This window comes from Acipenser ruthenus, chromosome 12, assembly GCF_902713425.1.
Source record: "Acipenser ruthenus chromosome 12, fAciRut3.2 maternal haplotype, whole genome shotgun sequence".
In the NCBI taxonomy this organism is placed as follows: domain Eukaryota; kingdom Metazoa; phylum Chordata; class Actinopteri; order Acipenseriformes; family Acipenseridae; genus Acipenser; species Acipenser ruthenus.
The window spans coordinates 12,410,305-12,428,071 of NC_081200.1; the positions used below are offsets into that span (position 1 = coordinate 12,410,305).

Sequence of the window (17,767 nt, forward strand, 5' to 3'; positions counted from 1 at the left end):
CCACAGACTTGTAAGATGCAAAATACACCTAAGCACAACACTGGAGAGAGTGAAGCTCTTGATAACGAAATCCAACACAATCAACATAGAAATGCTCCAGAAGCAAAGCCTAGTGTTTCAACTGGAACTGAAGAATAGATTCAGCACTCTTCAAGATCTGCAAAAAGATGAAGCAACTGAGGTAAACAAAATCTATGAGGAAGTGACGCAAGTAATTGCAGAAACAGCAAAAAACATCGCTGGAACACGGAGTACAAAATGCGACCAGAAGATCACGCAAGAGACAAAAGACCTCATGAAGAAAAGAAGGAAATGAAACAAACAGCAGCTCTGAAGTCAAAGAATGAATACATTAAGCTCTGCTGGACAGTAAGAAAGCACATTACTGAGGATATACGGTCGTTCAACTGTAAGTTGGTAGAGAAAACTATTGAAAACAACCGAAGCATGAAGAAAGCAAAACAAAGACTGATCGTCAGGGGAAAAAACAGATTTTAGCAATCAAACAAGAGGATGGGACTCTCATCAAGAACCGCAAATTGATTTTGAAGAATTGATTTTGAAGAGTCGAAGACTTTTACAGAAAATTACATCAAGATGAAAAGAGCAGCATAGCAGATGATGAAGACGAGGCGGAAAAAACGCAACCCGAGGAAGAAGTTCCAGACGTTCTACCAGAAGAAGTGAAATATGCTATCAAACATATGAAGACAGGAAAGCCACCTGGAGAAGACAGAATAATGATTGACATTGTGAAAGAAGGCGGTGAAGAAGTTACAAAAATACTGTCGCATATATTTCCAGATTTTTATTAAGCAAAAGAAAGTGCCAAACGACTGGAACAACTCATCAGTGATACTTTTACATAAGAAAGGAGATAAAAAAAACCTCAAGAACTACAGACCTATTAGCTTACTTTCTATAATCTACACAATTGTTACCAAGATACTCACCAACAAACTTCAAGATACATTTGACTCGGCACAATCAAATGAGCAAGTAGGATTCAGGAGTTGATTTAACACAATGGATCACCTTCAAGTTGTATGGCAAGTGATTCAAACTAGCAACAAGTACGAACTACCACTTTGCTTGGGATTCATCAACTATGAAAAAGCCTTTGACTCTGTTTACACAAGATCTGTATTAAGCTCTCTGAAAAAACAACTAATTGATTAAACGTAGAGACCTGGGGCCTCACTTATCAAACTTGGCGTAAATTTGATTCTAATTTTGAGCGTACGCTCAAACACATAAATTTGCACTCATCCTATAAATGTGCGCACATGCGCACGCTTCAATTCCCCACCCTCAATTAGCCTTATATGGTGCATAAATAGCGGCATATTTCAAAGTGACAATGAACATTCTAAAAGAGAAAGAAGAAGAAAACGTTCTAAAGCAGCAATGGCAGGTGCACAGCTAAGGAAAACCAAGAAACGCAATTTTACAGAGAGTGAGATTGAGGTTCTGTTTAGCGAGGTGGAGGCTAAAAAGTCCTCACTTTTCGGCAGCTTAAGTAGTGGTCTGTCAAATACACAAAAATATGTAGCTTGGCAGGAGGTCACCGCTGCTGTAAACTCAGTGAGTTCTGAGAGCTGGACCATGACCGAAATAAAAAAGAAATGGTCCGACATGAAGGTTGAGGGTAAAAGGCGCATTGTGGCTACAAAAACTAGTGTGCGAACTACAGGAGGGGGGGACCGGAGAACCAGACCTCTCCATCCGTGACCAACGCCTCGCGTCCATCATTGGCAAGAGCGCTGTAGAGGGAATTCTCCCAGATGGGGACACCGACATGCTTGACCCCAACCGATACAATGATGGTGATGGTTATACGTAACAAAACATGTTTCAAGCATGCAATATCACTTTTCAGCCACTGGAAGTAGCGTACGGTTGGTCAGAAGTTTGCATAGAGGTACGCACTTTTCCACGTCAAGTTGAAATTTGATAAATCACAAAGTTTGCATGGAATCGAGCATACGCACAGTTTACGCACAGATCTGTGTGTATGCACGGTTGATAAATGAGGCCCCTGATCATCACCATATACAAGAATGCAACATCCACAGTAAGACTCCATAAAAACAACGACAAAATCAAGATTAAAAAAGGAGTTTGTCAAGGAGATACAATTTCCCCAAAGTTCTTCACGGCCACCCTAGAAGACATTTTCAAAACACTGGATTGGGAAAATAAGGGGCTGAAGATCACCTACGGTTTGCTGACAACATCCTCATATTTACAACGTGCCCAGAAGAATTACAAACAAGAATACAAGAACTACACGAGGCTAGCATTAAAAGCGGGTTTGAAAATGAACCTGAAGAAGACTCCAGTCATGTTCAATAAATATACCACTCCACAGGCAATTGAAGTCAATAGGATCAAGCTTGAAGAAATCAATAACTATGTACACTTAGGACAGATAGTTTCGGCAACGGAGAACCAAATGTGCGAAATCAACAGAAAAAACATGGGCTGGAGTGCCTTTGGGAGATTAAGCATGGTTCTGAAAGGGAAACTACCCTTATGCCTCAAGAGGAAAGTCTTACACCAATGCGTGCTGCCAGTGCTAACTTACGGATGTGAGACCTGGACCCTCAATGCAAAAATGACTCAAAAATTACAAACGACTCAACGGAGTATGGAAAGATGCATGCTGGGAATAACAAGAAGAGACAGGAAAAGGAAGGATTGGATAAGATCACAAACAAAAGTATGTGATGTTATTAGAAGAGTGAAAAAACTGAAATGGCAGTGGGCTGTAGCAAGAAGAAAATACCATCGCTGGACTAAGGAGATACTAGACTGGATCCCAAGACATATAAAGTGACCAAGAAGAAGACCTCCAGCAAGATGAAATTAGGAAATACGCTGGAGCAACATGGATGAGGGACGCAGCAGACAGGCTTTTGTGGAAGAATCCTGGGGAGGTCTTCATCCAGCATTGGATTTAAAAAGGCTGAAGATGATGATGATGATTATGTATATATATATATATATATATATATATATATATATATATATATATATATATATATATATATATATATATATATATATAACTGATGTGTACAAAAATGAAGGTTGATAAGAAGGAAAAAAAATTAAAAAATAAAATTAATAAAAATAATAACATTATTTTTTTTAATATTTTTTCTTATCAACATATATATAACATATATAGAAAACTTTAAATGTTTAAGCTTTAACAAGGATAGTCATATTTTGCAATTTTTATCAACTTCAAAAACTATTACCAAATGTATTCAGTTAATTAAATGTGTACATTTGCTTCGAAGCAGCTTTTAAATCACTCATGCAAAAGTTAATTGCCATTGATTGGTATTCAACTGTAAAGCTGAGGGAGAGGAAGGCAGCTTTTTTATGCTGTACAATTGTTTGATTTAATTTAATATCTGCCAACAAAAAACATGGTAACAGGAATTACTGTGAAAATCTGAGTAATTGGTACATTGTGTAAACAGAAAATTCATATTTCTATTCAGAATCCACTTATTGGCAGAATTCTCTTGTTACATAAACATACAGTTAGTATTTTACTTTTCAAAAAGTTCAGTAGAAATGTGTCCGTGTGGCAAAATGGTTAACAGTGTGCAGGTGCAGGAGTGATGCAGGCATCAATAACAGACAGACAACGATAATCCAGGTGCAAGTGTATTTTATTTTTATATTCCAAAGATTTATGACAAAAGTAAATAATAATGATTACAGGCAACACAGCATTGTGTATTGCTCCGGTTTAATCCCACCCACCCACACCTAACACAAACACAATGACAATTCCACAGTGAGTGCTATAGTGCTCGTGGTGCAAAAACAGTTAATCGTGAACAATGGTGCAGTGATGTCCGGATATGTGCTGACCTTTAACAACAAACAAGTAATTCTTTAGACACAACAAAAACAAACAAAACACTCATGATAACAATACAGGTTTTCCTTCCGGTTCAGCATTAACCATACAAAGGAACAGATCACTTCGCTAACCTTTGGTTAACAATTGCAACCGCTCCTCTAATCCGTGGCTGCCACATCCTTTCCCTTCCAGGTTGATGATTTAGTGTACCATAACTCTGCCCCCTTTCTTGATAGCTGACTTCTGCCTAACCCTGGGAATGAATTGTCTGTCCATCCAGTCCAGGGCACTCTGTTCCCTTTACACAGCGCCCTCACAGGTCGAAAGGGAGATTTATCACCAAGAATCAGTCTCTGTCACAGTCCGGTATAACTTTTTTTTTTTTTTTTAATTAACAATTGTAGAGCTTTAACAACAGTGCTTGAGTTATAATTGATTGTAACAATTGTAAGTCGCCCTGGATAAGGGTGTCTGCTAAGAAATAAATAATAATAATAATATATATTTTTAAATAAATCCCTGCCTGGACACTACTCTCGATCACTCTTAGGAGGCGGTGTGGTCCAGTGGTTAAAGAAAAGGGCTTGTAACCGGGAGGTCCCTGGTTTAAATCCCGGCTCTCTCTGTGTGACCCTGAGCAAGTCACTTAACCTCCTTGTGCTCTGCCTTTTGGGTGAGACTTTGTTGTAAGTGAGACTTTGTGTGAACTATGCAGCTGATGCATAGTTCACACACCCTAGTCTCTGTAAGTCGCCTTGGATAACGGCATCTGCTAAATAAACAAATAATAATAATAATACAAGTTAGCTGTAGGCTAAATTGGGGGGGAAAATGTGAAAAAACTAATTTAATTAACTTTTCATTAAATTGATTTATTCATCTTTTAGAAATGTAGGCTCAGGTTTATGCAAATCGCACATAAATGTGTGAGGACATTTATCTTAAAGCCACGGGATGCTTTGCAATGGTGCACAGCAGGGAGGAAGCCACTCTTGCCACCTGCAGTTTACCAATTCAACTTTACCATGCCCTCTTCATGGATGAATTATTAAATGAAGATGATATGTGACCATTCCTTAATGATTTCCTTTGGGTAATTTGAGGGGGGAAATCTGCAGCAAAGTCTGCTCTCACCTGTCCTTATTTTGATGCTGAATCCAATCGAGTATCTACTATCAACCCTCCATCAGTATGTCTGATCTGCTCTATTGCCTAGCATGACTGAAACTCACTGACATGGATACACAGTCTCAGCCAATGCCAGCTGTTATTGTGACAGCAAATAGCGCTCTGTAATCTGTGTCATAACTGAGGTTAGCGCCTGTGGGGCTTTGCTGACTCCTTATTGCTAAAGGGCATTATCTGATGAGAAGCTGGAATTTCAGATTACTGAAATACACCATTTTACGTAATGCTTCTCAACAAATCAATTAATCACGATAAGCACATTTAAAAGTGTGTGATATCGGCAGCAGGTGTTTTCCATTTTTTTCTCCAACCCCTGTATTATATTATGATGTTCTTCTGTCCCTTACTTCTTATTTTATTTAACTTTGAGTTTCCTTTTTGTATTGAATCAACTTTAAACTGCCTTGCTTTGCACAGTTAGCGAAACGTCACAAATGAGGCTTTATCCAGGCGTCGAAGAGATATTATCCTGTATGTCATGTTCAGTCTTCAATTCCTCCCAGCCCATACTATGGAAATTGTGAGTTGAGGCGTTGAAGACTAAAAATGCTGTACAGATACAAGTAGCACTATCCTGTTTGAAGACCCACTGCAACAGAACAAAGCAGGCCAGGCCATTGGAAAGAAAAAGAGAGGTAAGTAAGGAAGGCATTTTGAATTTACAGAGGACAGATGTGTCCTTGTGTTAATGTGTCTGGCATGGTTTTTATTACACGTACAATTCAATCATTTAATACTGTCACACAGGAAAGTCTATTATAAATGTAATTAACTCTAGGAAAGGAAAACAAAGTTAAAACTCACTCCTGGAGAGCTTTTTATAGTTACCAATTATAACAGGGTGAACCAGCAGGTCAGTCCATTGATCCCACTCCATTTGTTGCACAGGTTTAGTGGGTCACAGCTTGACATGGAGCTTTATACAGCCTAGCAGCCTTTTTTCTTGCACTGGCTTTTAAACTTCTCTTCATACGAGTCTCCTTTTTTCTATATACGTTCTGCTCCTTTGTGGGATTCTATTTCCCTTTATTATCTGATGTTGTAATCGATTGGTGGCTCTTTGAGTACTGCTGGATAATTATGGTGTAATTTTTTCTGTTCATTTGAAAAGTTAATAAACAAGTGTTAAAAAATAAATGGGTGTGTGTACATCTCTTTGAACATACATTTCTTGACCATGCCAGAAATCCTGAGTAATGGGAACTGATTCTCCAAAGTAAATGTACTGTAGATTTGTCCATGGGTCAGGCCATGGTATAATGTCACAACAGTGAAAACAATGCACCTTTTATTTTCCAAAGCTATTTACTGTTCTTTGTGACAGGAAAACACACTCGGATTGTTACACATCTGTTATAAAGAATGTAGATTAACTTTATCGCACTTAAACTAACCTACTTTTTTCATTCAGTGTGAGGATTAAGAAGCAATCGCTACAGACACACAGATGACATAACGTCAGGCGAAGTCAGATGGCAACTCATCAATAGAAATAATGCTTTTAAACATTTAAATGGCTTTGTTCTGTTTTTTTTATTCATAATCTTTCATAACTTTAAAGACAAAAAAATCAGATTAATACAATAGATTTTGTTTTACATAATATAAGTGAGGAGAACAAATCTAAATACAGGTAAAAGTTACAACGAGTAAAAAAAAAAAAAAAAGATGACTCTTATTACATTATTGTGCTGCATTTGTTATCCTTGAGCAACTGCAGGCCTTGAAAAAATGTAGCATACTATAAGTATACCTAGCACATCAAAAGTATACTAAGTACACTACGTTTTCTTAAGGGAAGTCAAAGCAGCTCATTTCCAATGAGAGCAACGCAGCATCATTTGAAACAGGTCGAAGTAGATGCAGAGCTTGAACTAAGGAATATCTCACCTCAGTTAGCATATTTTCTTTTCCATACACTGTACTTGTAATATAAACTGAATGGGAACCGTCAAGGAGCACTGTGGTTATTTCAATCATGAGCATGGCCAAAGAGAGCGTAGGACAATAATGAAGATAAACCTGTTTCCAACTGTACAGGAGACTTAAGAAGGGGATAAGTGAAAAAAACAGTAGTGGAAATATCAAGGAGAGTGTTTTTATCATTTTATAATGTTGTGAATTCATTCATCCATAACATTCCCTAGGTGGAACTTGATTCCTGTTCAGTTTTATACATAAATAGTTCAAATATGTTACTAAAAACTCTTCTAGAACGCTCTCCAGTGCTTTAACCTAAGCCACGCTTCCAAGCCTTTACTGATGGAAATGCTCTTCATTAACTAAATGTTTTCCTTTGTGATAATGAAGCACATTTCACAAAATATAGGTATACCTATATTGAAATTCTTTTTCTTCTACATAAATGTCTTCCTTCTTTTTTTTTTAATAATTTAGTCGTCACCAATGTTTTTTTACCCTGGTTTTCTCCCCAATTTGGATTGCCCAATTATTCTTTTTCTATCCCTGTTCACCTCTGCAACCCCCTGGCGATTCGGGAAATGGAGGCTGAAACACAAAACGAAAACGTGTTCCTGCCAGTCAGTCATTTTTCGCATTGTGGATTCACAGCGAAGCCAACAGACCCATAGTGCTGGACAACAACACAGATCTGAATGACTCCACTGCAGACCCACAGGTGCCCTATCAGCCACAGGGGTCGCTGGTGCTTGTGAACCGTGGATTGCCCTGCCGACTTAAGCCCTCCGTACCTGGGCAGCACTTGGCCAATTGTGCACCGCCCCCTAGGGACCCCCTAGTCATGGTCGGCAATGACATAGCCTGAATTCAAACCTGCGATCTCCAGGCTATAGGGCACATCCTGCACTCCACGCAGAGTGCCTTTACTGGATGCGCCACTCGGGAGCCCCTGGATGTCTTCCTTCTAATAAAAAACAGGCTAGAGCAATAACAGGCTGAAACAATACTGACTTTAATAGTGTGTAATGAGGCATTTATAAGAAACATAATTACATTGTAACATGTCAAAGCTTTATACTAGTGTCATTGAAATATCATTGTAAAGTTATTCCTTGCGATTGCTTACCAAAAACTTTAACCACAGTGGATGTTTCATAAATGGATAAATAAACTAAATCAGATGTTGTGCTTCCCTTTACTACTGTGTCTAGTGGCCAAGTTTACTTGTAAAATCTTCAGAATAAATAAACTATGTAATTTGGTTTGAGCTACTGTAGGCCAACTCCCACTCAATAATGTCATATTTGTTTTGTTAATGAATCTAAGTATAGTATTCCTTGTTCAGAACCATCACATTGGTATTTGGAATGCAATCATTGGGCAGTTTATGAATAGCATTCAGGCCTGCTGAAAAATAAAATACCATCTGAAAGATGCAGCTTACTAACCAGAGGGAGTTTGGTAAGGCTGATTAAATGCATGCCACATGCTTGGATACAGGATTTAACTGGATCACTGTTAAGCAAAAGCGTATCTGGAGCCCTCAGTATTTGGGACCAAGATGTTTTCCATCTGGGCTCTTTGGAGTTCCATGTTGCAACAGACACTTCTTGTGATCTCTGTGTCTGCAAGGATAATATGTTATAGGTATGGCAGTAGATGGGACTGGCTGCACAGGGTGTTGCTGTATTTTAAAAGAGGATAATACAGCATACATAATGTCCCATAAGACAGGTATCATGGGCATAATTGGTAATATTGGTTGTCTCTGTATCTTTCATTTGTTGTCTTTAAACAAAGAGGAAAAAACTGAGATCATGTGGATGTGTGAATGTATTTTATTTATTGCATTTATATTGTGCTTTTTATACAAAAGTATTACAAAGCACTGTACAGTACATAGCAGAAAAAAAGAACAAACCACAATATATTTGTATAGCATATCACACACATAACTGTAACAATCAGACCATTTAAATAACATATTTAAATAACAGTATACACAATACAAAAGCCGCAATTTTAAAGTTACATTAAAACCCACTATGATAAGAAAGCCATTTTATAAAAGTGTGTTTTTAGTCTTGACTTGAAAACTGTAACGGTCCCAGCATTCCATAATTTAGGAGCTTGACAAGGAAAAGCCCTACCTCCCGTGTTGCTTTTGTTGACCCTAGCAATAACCAGCAGCCCTACATGCAAAATGAGGACCATCATATTTAACACACTCTGTAAATAAACAGCATCATATATGATATTGTCTATGATGCTTGTCTTATGGGAGACCCTGACTAATGAAACATTATCACGGAATAGAAATGGCAAAAAAATGCATTTTTGTGATTTACACTCTATTACATTAGAAAACAATATTTCTCCATCGACTAAATAACAATTTTTTTTAGAGTTTTGTTCTTGTTTTTATTTGTATTTATGCATCAGATCCCCTGGATGGAATTATGAATATTATAATACACTGCCTGCCGCCTAGAAATATCTATCATTAATATATTTGTAGGAGGTTACCAACGTGTTGCATGATTGGAGGATAAAAAGAAATTGGGCAAACAGTCATATGCTACAGCTGATCTATATAGAGAAAATAGTCTTGGTGTCATCAGACCAAGAAGTGATTTTCTGTTGCAGACAATTTTCTATTATAGCAAAAACTGCTGTGCCCCCATAAAATTATTTCTATTACATATTATATCTTTTTTTTCCATTTTACAATGACATAAAAACCCTTAGGCCCATTTCTGTTTCCTATTTTCAAACAAATAATCAAATCAAATAATCTAACATACAATAGAATATTAAGAAAAATATTTAAATGTCTGAAGCAAAGGAAAAAAAAAAGAAAAGGTCACCATAACATCTTACATGTTTGTTTTTTGAGGGGTCTGATATTTCAGTGACCAGCGAGCTCAAAACTGGACTGTAAAAAGGCTCATAAAACATAGCAAAGTTGAATAAAACATCGTGAAAGCATGGTAAGCCCAGAGAGCTATGGGAAAGCATCTTTAAAAACATGAAAAACCATGGCAAACTTTAGTAAATGCATAGTATAACCATGGCAAAATATTGAGAAAACTGCTAAATTAATGTGGTAAATGTTGTGTGGTAAACTTGATGATTGCCTCTCAGTTGTAACTTGCAATCCTATTCATGAATTTTTCATGTTTTAGTTCTACAGATGCTTTCAAACTTTTGTGAGATGCCCAAATCCTTCGTTCACCTCAAGCTTCAGGAATACCTCCAAGACGACCAAACCGGGTCGAAAAAGCAGAAAGGTAGAGACCAACAACATATGCATTGCAGTGGCTTCTATGGGTCAGCCATCTACCTTTATTCAGAACCGGACAAATAGCAATGGTGAACAGGGATTGTCTGTCATGGGGTCAAAGCCTGTAGTGTCACTTGTTGCTCATTATAACGGCTGACATGCAGTAGAAGGAATATTGAACAATATGATTGTCAATATCCCTGTCTGAAAATGGGACAAAAGACACAGCAATTGTCTGAACAGACTATTCAGTGTTACAAATGGACTTTGCGGTTCAATACACAGTCTGAAGATGTAGCAATTGATTACAACTTGTTCCTATGAGATTTCAATTGAACAGCACCAAGATCTTGTTGAAGAAGTTGATGGATTTTATTTTTACAAGATGAAAGCAATTTGGTACTGCAGCTTGCCAGGATGAAAAAGAAAATACTAAGCACTACAAAAAAATAGTAAGCACATTTTTTTCAGTGCATGTAAATACTGCAAATAGAAAGGCATTAATGAGGTTTGTTTTACAGATTAATCCATTGCGCTGTGTACAGTATACTCCTGTAAATAACCACTCTATAAAATGTAAATGTTGAACCATTCAAAGGCTTTCAAACTTTCAGTTTGCCTTCTGTATTTAATAATGTAAAAAAGGGAAGGATTTTAAAGGTGGGCCATATAGTATGTCCATACTTTAATGTCCATCTACTTTCTAACAAACACAGTAATTTCAAAAACTGTAGTAAATGCATAGTATAACCATGGCAAAAGCATGAGAAAACTGCTAAATTACTGTGGTAAATGTTGCCTCTCGGTTGTAACTTGCAATCCTAAGCTTTTGTGAGATGCCCAAATCCTTTGTTCACCTTGAGCTTCAGGAGTACCTCCAAGAGGCCAAACAGGGTCAAAAAAGTTATATGGCATTATGCTAGCATGAATGTTTGTTCAATGTGGTGATCTTTTATATAACTGAAATAAATTAATGTCAGAAATGGTCACTGTATTCGTGTTGTGATTTCTAGGTACTGCTGATTTCAGCTTTGCAGAATAAAAATATTTCAGAGTATCCGTATTGGTGTAAAGCCTGTCAGAAACATACTTTCACTGCTGCTAAATATGCCTCCGGTCATCCCCAATCAAAACTGCATCCCTGTCATCTCAGCTCTGTCAACCAGTGCAGCAATAGATGATCAAGCCACAAGTCAAAGGCCTCATTCTCTGTGCCATGATTTATAAAGGATATGGGACAGGCAATTTATATGTTATATATGTCTCCTTTGTATCTATATAAATTGTTATGGGGCTGTTTAATGTTCATTGGTGCATATGAAAGCTGCCCTAATCAAGCATTGAGGAATAATATATCACCTTAAAATGCAGTAGATGTCACACATAATGAGCAAATTAGTTGCGGTTCTGAAGACCAATAAAGGTGTAAACCGGGTGAAGTGAGCAATCATTCTTGTCGGGCTCTCTGTACTCAAACATGTTGTTCAATAATGGGCAGATTAAATCTCGATTCACAAAATTGGTGCTATTATGGCTTCTGGTAGACTTTTGCGATATCATTTTGCAGTTTCTTTGATTACATGATGTTTTCTTTGATTATCAGATGCGCGCGCATACAATCTAAATTACAATATGTGCTCGGTGACAACATAACGACCGCTGAAGGGATGATGAGTTTTCCCCGTCCCAAATCACAAAGGCAGAAGAGTGATATTACAAACAAACAAACAATACAGTGTCGTCTTCATATTGCGGGGATTCATCTTAAATATATACTTATCTTGCAGTCTACGAGAAAAATGGTTATTCGTTTAGACAGTGTTTGACGCAACATGGCGGTTCCTGACCCATTTGTTATGTGAAGGATTTCACCTTGAGCAAGATAAGTAAATAAGATAAGCCCCACCTCTCCATACTTTACTTCGTTCTGATTCGCTGCACACCAACATTCTTTTTTTTCTCTGTCTGTTCTGTTATTTTAAGTGACAGTAATCACACCAGGCTACAGTATATTAATAGAGTTACTCTGAAGGGATGACAAAATTGGTTAAAAAAAAAAAAAAAAAAAAAAAAAAAAAAGGTTCATTTAAGGTTTCAAGAGCATCTCAGTTGTTTACTAGTTTTGTGTCAGTAATTACTTTCATTTCACAAAAAAACTTTGATTCCACTTTGGCCTGATGGCATTGATAAATCCATCCCTTTGGGCTTTGATTTGTCATAGCTTTTTACTCTCCCATTTGCACCATTGGTGTGAATGGATAATAAAAGTGACAATGTTACAATGCGAGTGAGAAATAACTCGCAAGGTTATTCAAAGGGCCTCTGAAATCTACCAAAGTTATTTCTTACTACTTTTGTAATATTACTGGTGTGTTTACTTTAACAAAATTGTCTAAAATGCTGAACAGGTTAGTTCATGTGTCTCCTGCGGTTAATGTGAAACCAAAACAAGTGGCAGCATATTTTGGAAATTCTTTGTTTTCTTTTAAAAATGACTTTAAGGGCCTTCTTATCGCCTATAAAGCCCTAAACGGTTTGGCTCCAGGACAGGTGGTACAGCATTCAGTCACAGGGCACCTGAACTCAGGAATGCTCTGCCTGAGAGACGCACCTACATTGGCAATTTTTTTAAATAAATTAAAAACATACTTTTATAATAGGGCTATCTTTATACTAGTTCCTTTTTATATAGTTTTATTTCTATTTATTCGGTTTCAGTTCTTCATCTGTTGCTTTTATTTGCTTTAATTTTAAAGTGTTCTTTTCTCTTGCTGGTTTTTATTGTTTATATTGTACTAAATGTACTTCCAAATGTCTTTTTCTTGTTAAAAGTGCCTTGGGATGGCTTGCGCTTTATAAATACCTTTTGATTTGATTATAGTGGTCTGTTTGTTTACTTTAAACAGGTTTGTTACATTAATTTGTTGACACTTTCAAAATAATTTATGTAAGTGTGGCAAAGTGGCTGCTGATTAAGACCGGATGCAGAGGCGATGCAGTACAGAAACAATCACACGTGAAAACGGATAATCCAATTTGGAAATGTTATTTTTATTTTTACACAAGTCGTGGTCTGGCGACCAAACAATAATCCTCCGGCAATACACCCCTGGTGTAAAGCTCGGCAGGAAAATAATAACGATTTGTAAACACAAACAAATAATAACACGTTATCCGCTCCCACAATACTACGAACACAAATCACCGGTCCGGGTGCGTGCAGTATTAGTGCTCAAGGTGGGTGATAACAAATAAGTGTGACTGTAGTGTTGTTGTTCCGGGTAGTGCTGGCGCAAGGCGACAGCTCCGGAGACGTGTTAGCCGTCTAGTGAATTTACAAACAAAAGACAATTACTAACAGTGCTACAAACAAACAAAACACTCACGAATATGTATCGTTTATTTTTGGGAACTCTCCCGTTCCTTCCAGTCCACTGCGTCTCTAAACCCAAGCGAAGGAACCGATTACAAGTCTCTGTCCCCTTTTTATGCTGTCACGCATGACCCCTTGGTAAACTAAAGCAGCTGCCTTACAATCAGCGGCTGCTACATTGTTTACCTTCCGGGTCAATAGTTCTTGCAATAGACACTCGCCTTCTTCCAGATAAGCCATCTCTCCGACCCGGGAAAGAACTCTCAATCCAGCCCGTCAAAAGAACTCTGTCCTTGCTGCTTAGCGCCCTTACAGGTCGGGAGGAGATTTACAACCAGAACTCATTAGATTTCTGTCACAGTAAGGCATAAACTTTAAATGCTGAATATTTTCTTAGTATAACTGTTCATCTTAATAATTCTGCCACCAGTTTAACAATGTAAAAGAAATGGGAAAATATGGGGCCTTTTCCTATGGAAGTAATGGACAAATATCTACAGTATATTAGTTACTGCTACATCTTTCATTTTATAATTCCACTGAGCTACTCTAAGCTTGAATTATTTTTAAAAAGAGATTCTTTTTATTGATGGTGGATGAAAAAATCCTGGTCTGGAGAGGTAGCTTAGGGAGATCATTACGTTGCATTAATTTGCATCATTGTTTTTCTTCACCCTTGCCATGCTTTAACTGAATGCTTCTGTAATAATTCCAGTATAGTCTTGCAGACCAGTATCCACATTTAAGTAGACGTTTGCTTCTAAATGTATTAGCTTTAGCTTCTTTTTTTAAGCTAAAATGCATGATTTTCAAAATATTCTCATTTGGCTTTTGCTACTGCCACTGATGAAAATGGCAGTCTGGATTTCTGTTCTCCTTTGAAAGTGTGTCTTACTGAGCAGTATTTCTCCCTGTCTAAATGGTCTGCTGATTTGCCCCACGGTTCTCATCTTAAGACCTGTGTCAAGGCTAATTTATCAACTAATGGGAGTTTATACAATACTTTATTCTCAATATCGTAATGGTTGACATCACCTGCTTAAAAACCCATACATTATTAATATTACTATTATTATTTATTTCTTAGCAGACGCCCTTATCCAGGGCGACATACAATTGTTACAAGATATCACATTATTTTTACATACAATTACCCATTTATATAGTTGGGTTTTTACTGGAGCAATTTTAGGTAAAGTACCTTGCTCAAGGGTACAGCAGCAGTGTCCCCTACCAGGGATTGAACCTACAACCCTCCGGTCAAGAGTCCAGAGCCCTAACCACTACTCCACACTGCTGCCCATTTAGGCACTACTCGGGATTCCCAGCAACAAAGTAAATTCAAAGCTTAAAAAAAATTCCCTAAAAAATAAACTAAACATGGTGGATAGATCTGATGGACAAAGTTTATGATGATTAGAAAAACTTCTGGTAGGATTGTGTAACTTTATATTAACAGTAAAGCTGTATATTATAGACTTCGATCTCAAGGTTATATCGATGGTGCCTAAACAGCCTTCCTAAATTCACTTCTAGTACTTGTGCAGATACACAGAGATTTGCTGTCCTATAAACCTATATCAGTCATATAAAACGTATGTAATTCATGATTGCCTAGCCAAAAATAATGATTCCATACTTATTGCCTTGAGTGGTCTCAATTTGGGGTTTGAAAAAACACGCAAGGCACACATGGACTAGCTTTAAAAACGTATCATTGGAAGAAACCTGTGGGGAACTATTTCAGTCCTTTCAATTACTTTCTACTGGGTGCCCCATCAATACTCATGCTTCCTGAGATTTGATTTAATTTAAACAAGTGTGGATGTGCATACATCTGTACTGATGAGACTGGCTGTCTGACCAGATGACAAAATTCAAAGTCTATCTAAGAGGCCGTAATTAAACTGGGAAGAGTAGGATTTACATTACTAGAATGATGCTGATGGTCTTCAAAAGGTTAATAGTCAAAAAAAAAAGGAGAGAGAATTTGAAAAAAAAGTTACTGTGTGAGCTTCCATGTAGTGAAAAAAAAATGTGACTCACTGCATCTCATTAGCAGCAACAATTAACTGAACTACTGCAATGGCACGGGTTACATGGGTAGAAGGGAGGACTAACAATCAAATGAGTCTATCTATTATATTACAAGTGGAAGTCTCATTCAAATTGTATTTATCTTACCGGAATTCTTCTTCCCTGATTAATTATGTTTTATTCTTGGTCTGTCGCTCGCTGTTTCAATTTGTGTGAATGCATGTGCTTTCTCTAATGAGTCCCTACTCACTGCCATGAATAATGCCCCTGCCCTTCTCCTTCCCAGAATACATTGAAGTGCGGTTGACAGTTCACCTCTGAATAAGTAATACTGTACATAATACAATCTGCATCCAAAACCAGGACCGATAACTGCATGAATCCGAGAGAGTGCTATTAAACCAGACAAAACACACCTGACTGACCTCTGTTTCAGACCCCTTGCAGTTGAGATGTGAAAACAGCGGCTCACTCTGTGAACTAAATTGACCCATTGGAAAGCATTAGATCTCCACATTGTCGTAGCGCAAACATTTAAAACATCTTATTTGGGGCTTGACACCTTCTGATTTCAGTGGCTGAGAACAGGCCTCAGTTAGATGAAATGTAATGTTTTGAGCACAGGTCATGCGTCCACACAGGTTTTATGGACAAAAAGAAAAAATCTTGCTGCATTGGAAAAATTATAGTGTATTTTAGCATGAGTTGCCCTCCCGATTTAGTTAATTTCCTGGCGTGGATCACCTGCTAAATGAACCCAGGTTGTTTTTCCCACTAAACCTATTAATACAAACACACCTGAAGGGAGCTTCAGCTTCTAGCAGTCTAAATACCGTAGATCTTGGGATTAAAATCAAAATATACGCTAAAAACACAATTTAATAGCATTAATAGCCTATTTTATCATTTATGATTAAACTAATACAAGATACCATCTTTAAATAATTCACAGTAAAATGTTTTCCATGCAAATTCGACAGCTTTAACTCATACATTATTCAAAAGAATGTTTTTTAAAAGTCTGGTTTGATACATTAAACTATGATATTAATTAATTTTTCCTAGACTTTTCCATATATATATGAAAACTTGGATTTACAATAATGGAAACAGTTTTGAGTGATACAGTTTATTGTAATTTTAATAAGATATATAAAAAAACATAATCCATATGTGAACTTGAATTTTAACTTATTGCTCCAAACATATCTATAAGTACTGCACATTGACAGTGCATTAAACTAGAAGACACAATTTCTGTATAAGCCATGCATGGTGGTAATTACAGTCAGGAAATTAGAAAATATTACCCATTTTATGCTCAGCATACACTATTACCAGTACATAAAGCAGCACTTTCTCCCTATCTCCGTAGGCAGGAGACACGATTGCGTACATTTTCTGAATGCTCATTTTACGTTTGATTTTTACCAAAGGAATTTCTGTAATCTTGCTAAACCAAAGTGGGTCAGAATTTATATTAAAATAATAAATTACTTATATTCCATTTTCATTTTGAACAGTCTCACCTTGCCAGAACAATTTTTCAATACTACATGCAGTGGTTCCCTGCACACAATATCCCTTTATTAAACTTTTAGTATGCTCTCTGTGTGTGTATTATTTTTTTAGTGTCTAAGGTATAGCCAATAACAGTCACTAACTAATCCAAACTTTCACTCTATGGAAGACTGTCACAAAGACGGCCGGAGTGGGTGGCGTCAGACCAGATGCAGGAAATAAAACAACAGAGAGGTGTGGTTTGGTGGAGCTGAGCGAATGGTTTCGCTCAGCATTTAATAAACAGAACAGAAAATAAAAGGTTTTAAACACAACACAAAACAGGACACGGCACTTTACGCCAAAATAAATAGACAAACAAAACGGACTACACAGACAAACGGTGCACAGATACAAACAAACACGGTGAGTAAAATAAATGGTTATTTTAGTTTAATTTACTTTCCTTTACTACTTTCCTCCTTCTCCTCACCCGTTCTCCACTCTCGAACACCCAACCACGAGTGAAAGAAATGTGCATCTATATATACTGTTGTGCTGGGATTCAATTACTAATTAA

The 17,767-nt window shown here is 37.2% G+C and overlaps 1 protein-coding gene across 1 annotated transcript in view; it reads left to right on the top strand.

Moving 5' to 3' along the window:
* The window catches only part of LOC117416984 (vertebrate ancient opsin-like), a 41,031-nt gene extending 29,780 nt beyond the window's left edge, over positions 1-11,251 (top strand). Inside the window, exon 4 of the mRNA XM_034028520.3 lies at positions 10,180-11,251. Coding sequence (XP_033884411.3) covers positions 10,180-10,434 — 255 coding nt within the window. The 3' untranslated portion in view covers positions 10,435-11,251. The remainder of the gene's footprint in view (positions 1-10,179) is intronic.
* The last annotated feature ends 6,516 nt before the right edge of the window (positions 11,252-17,767 follow it).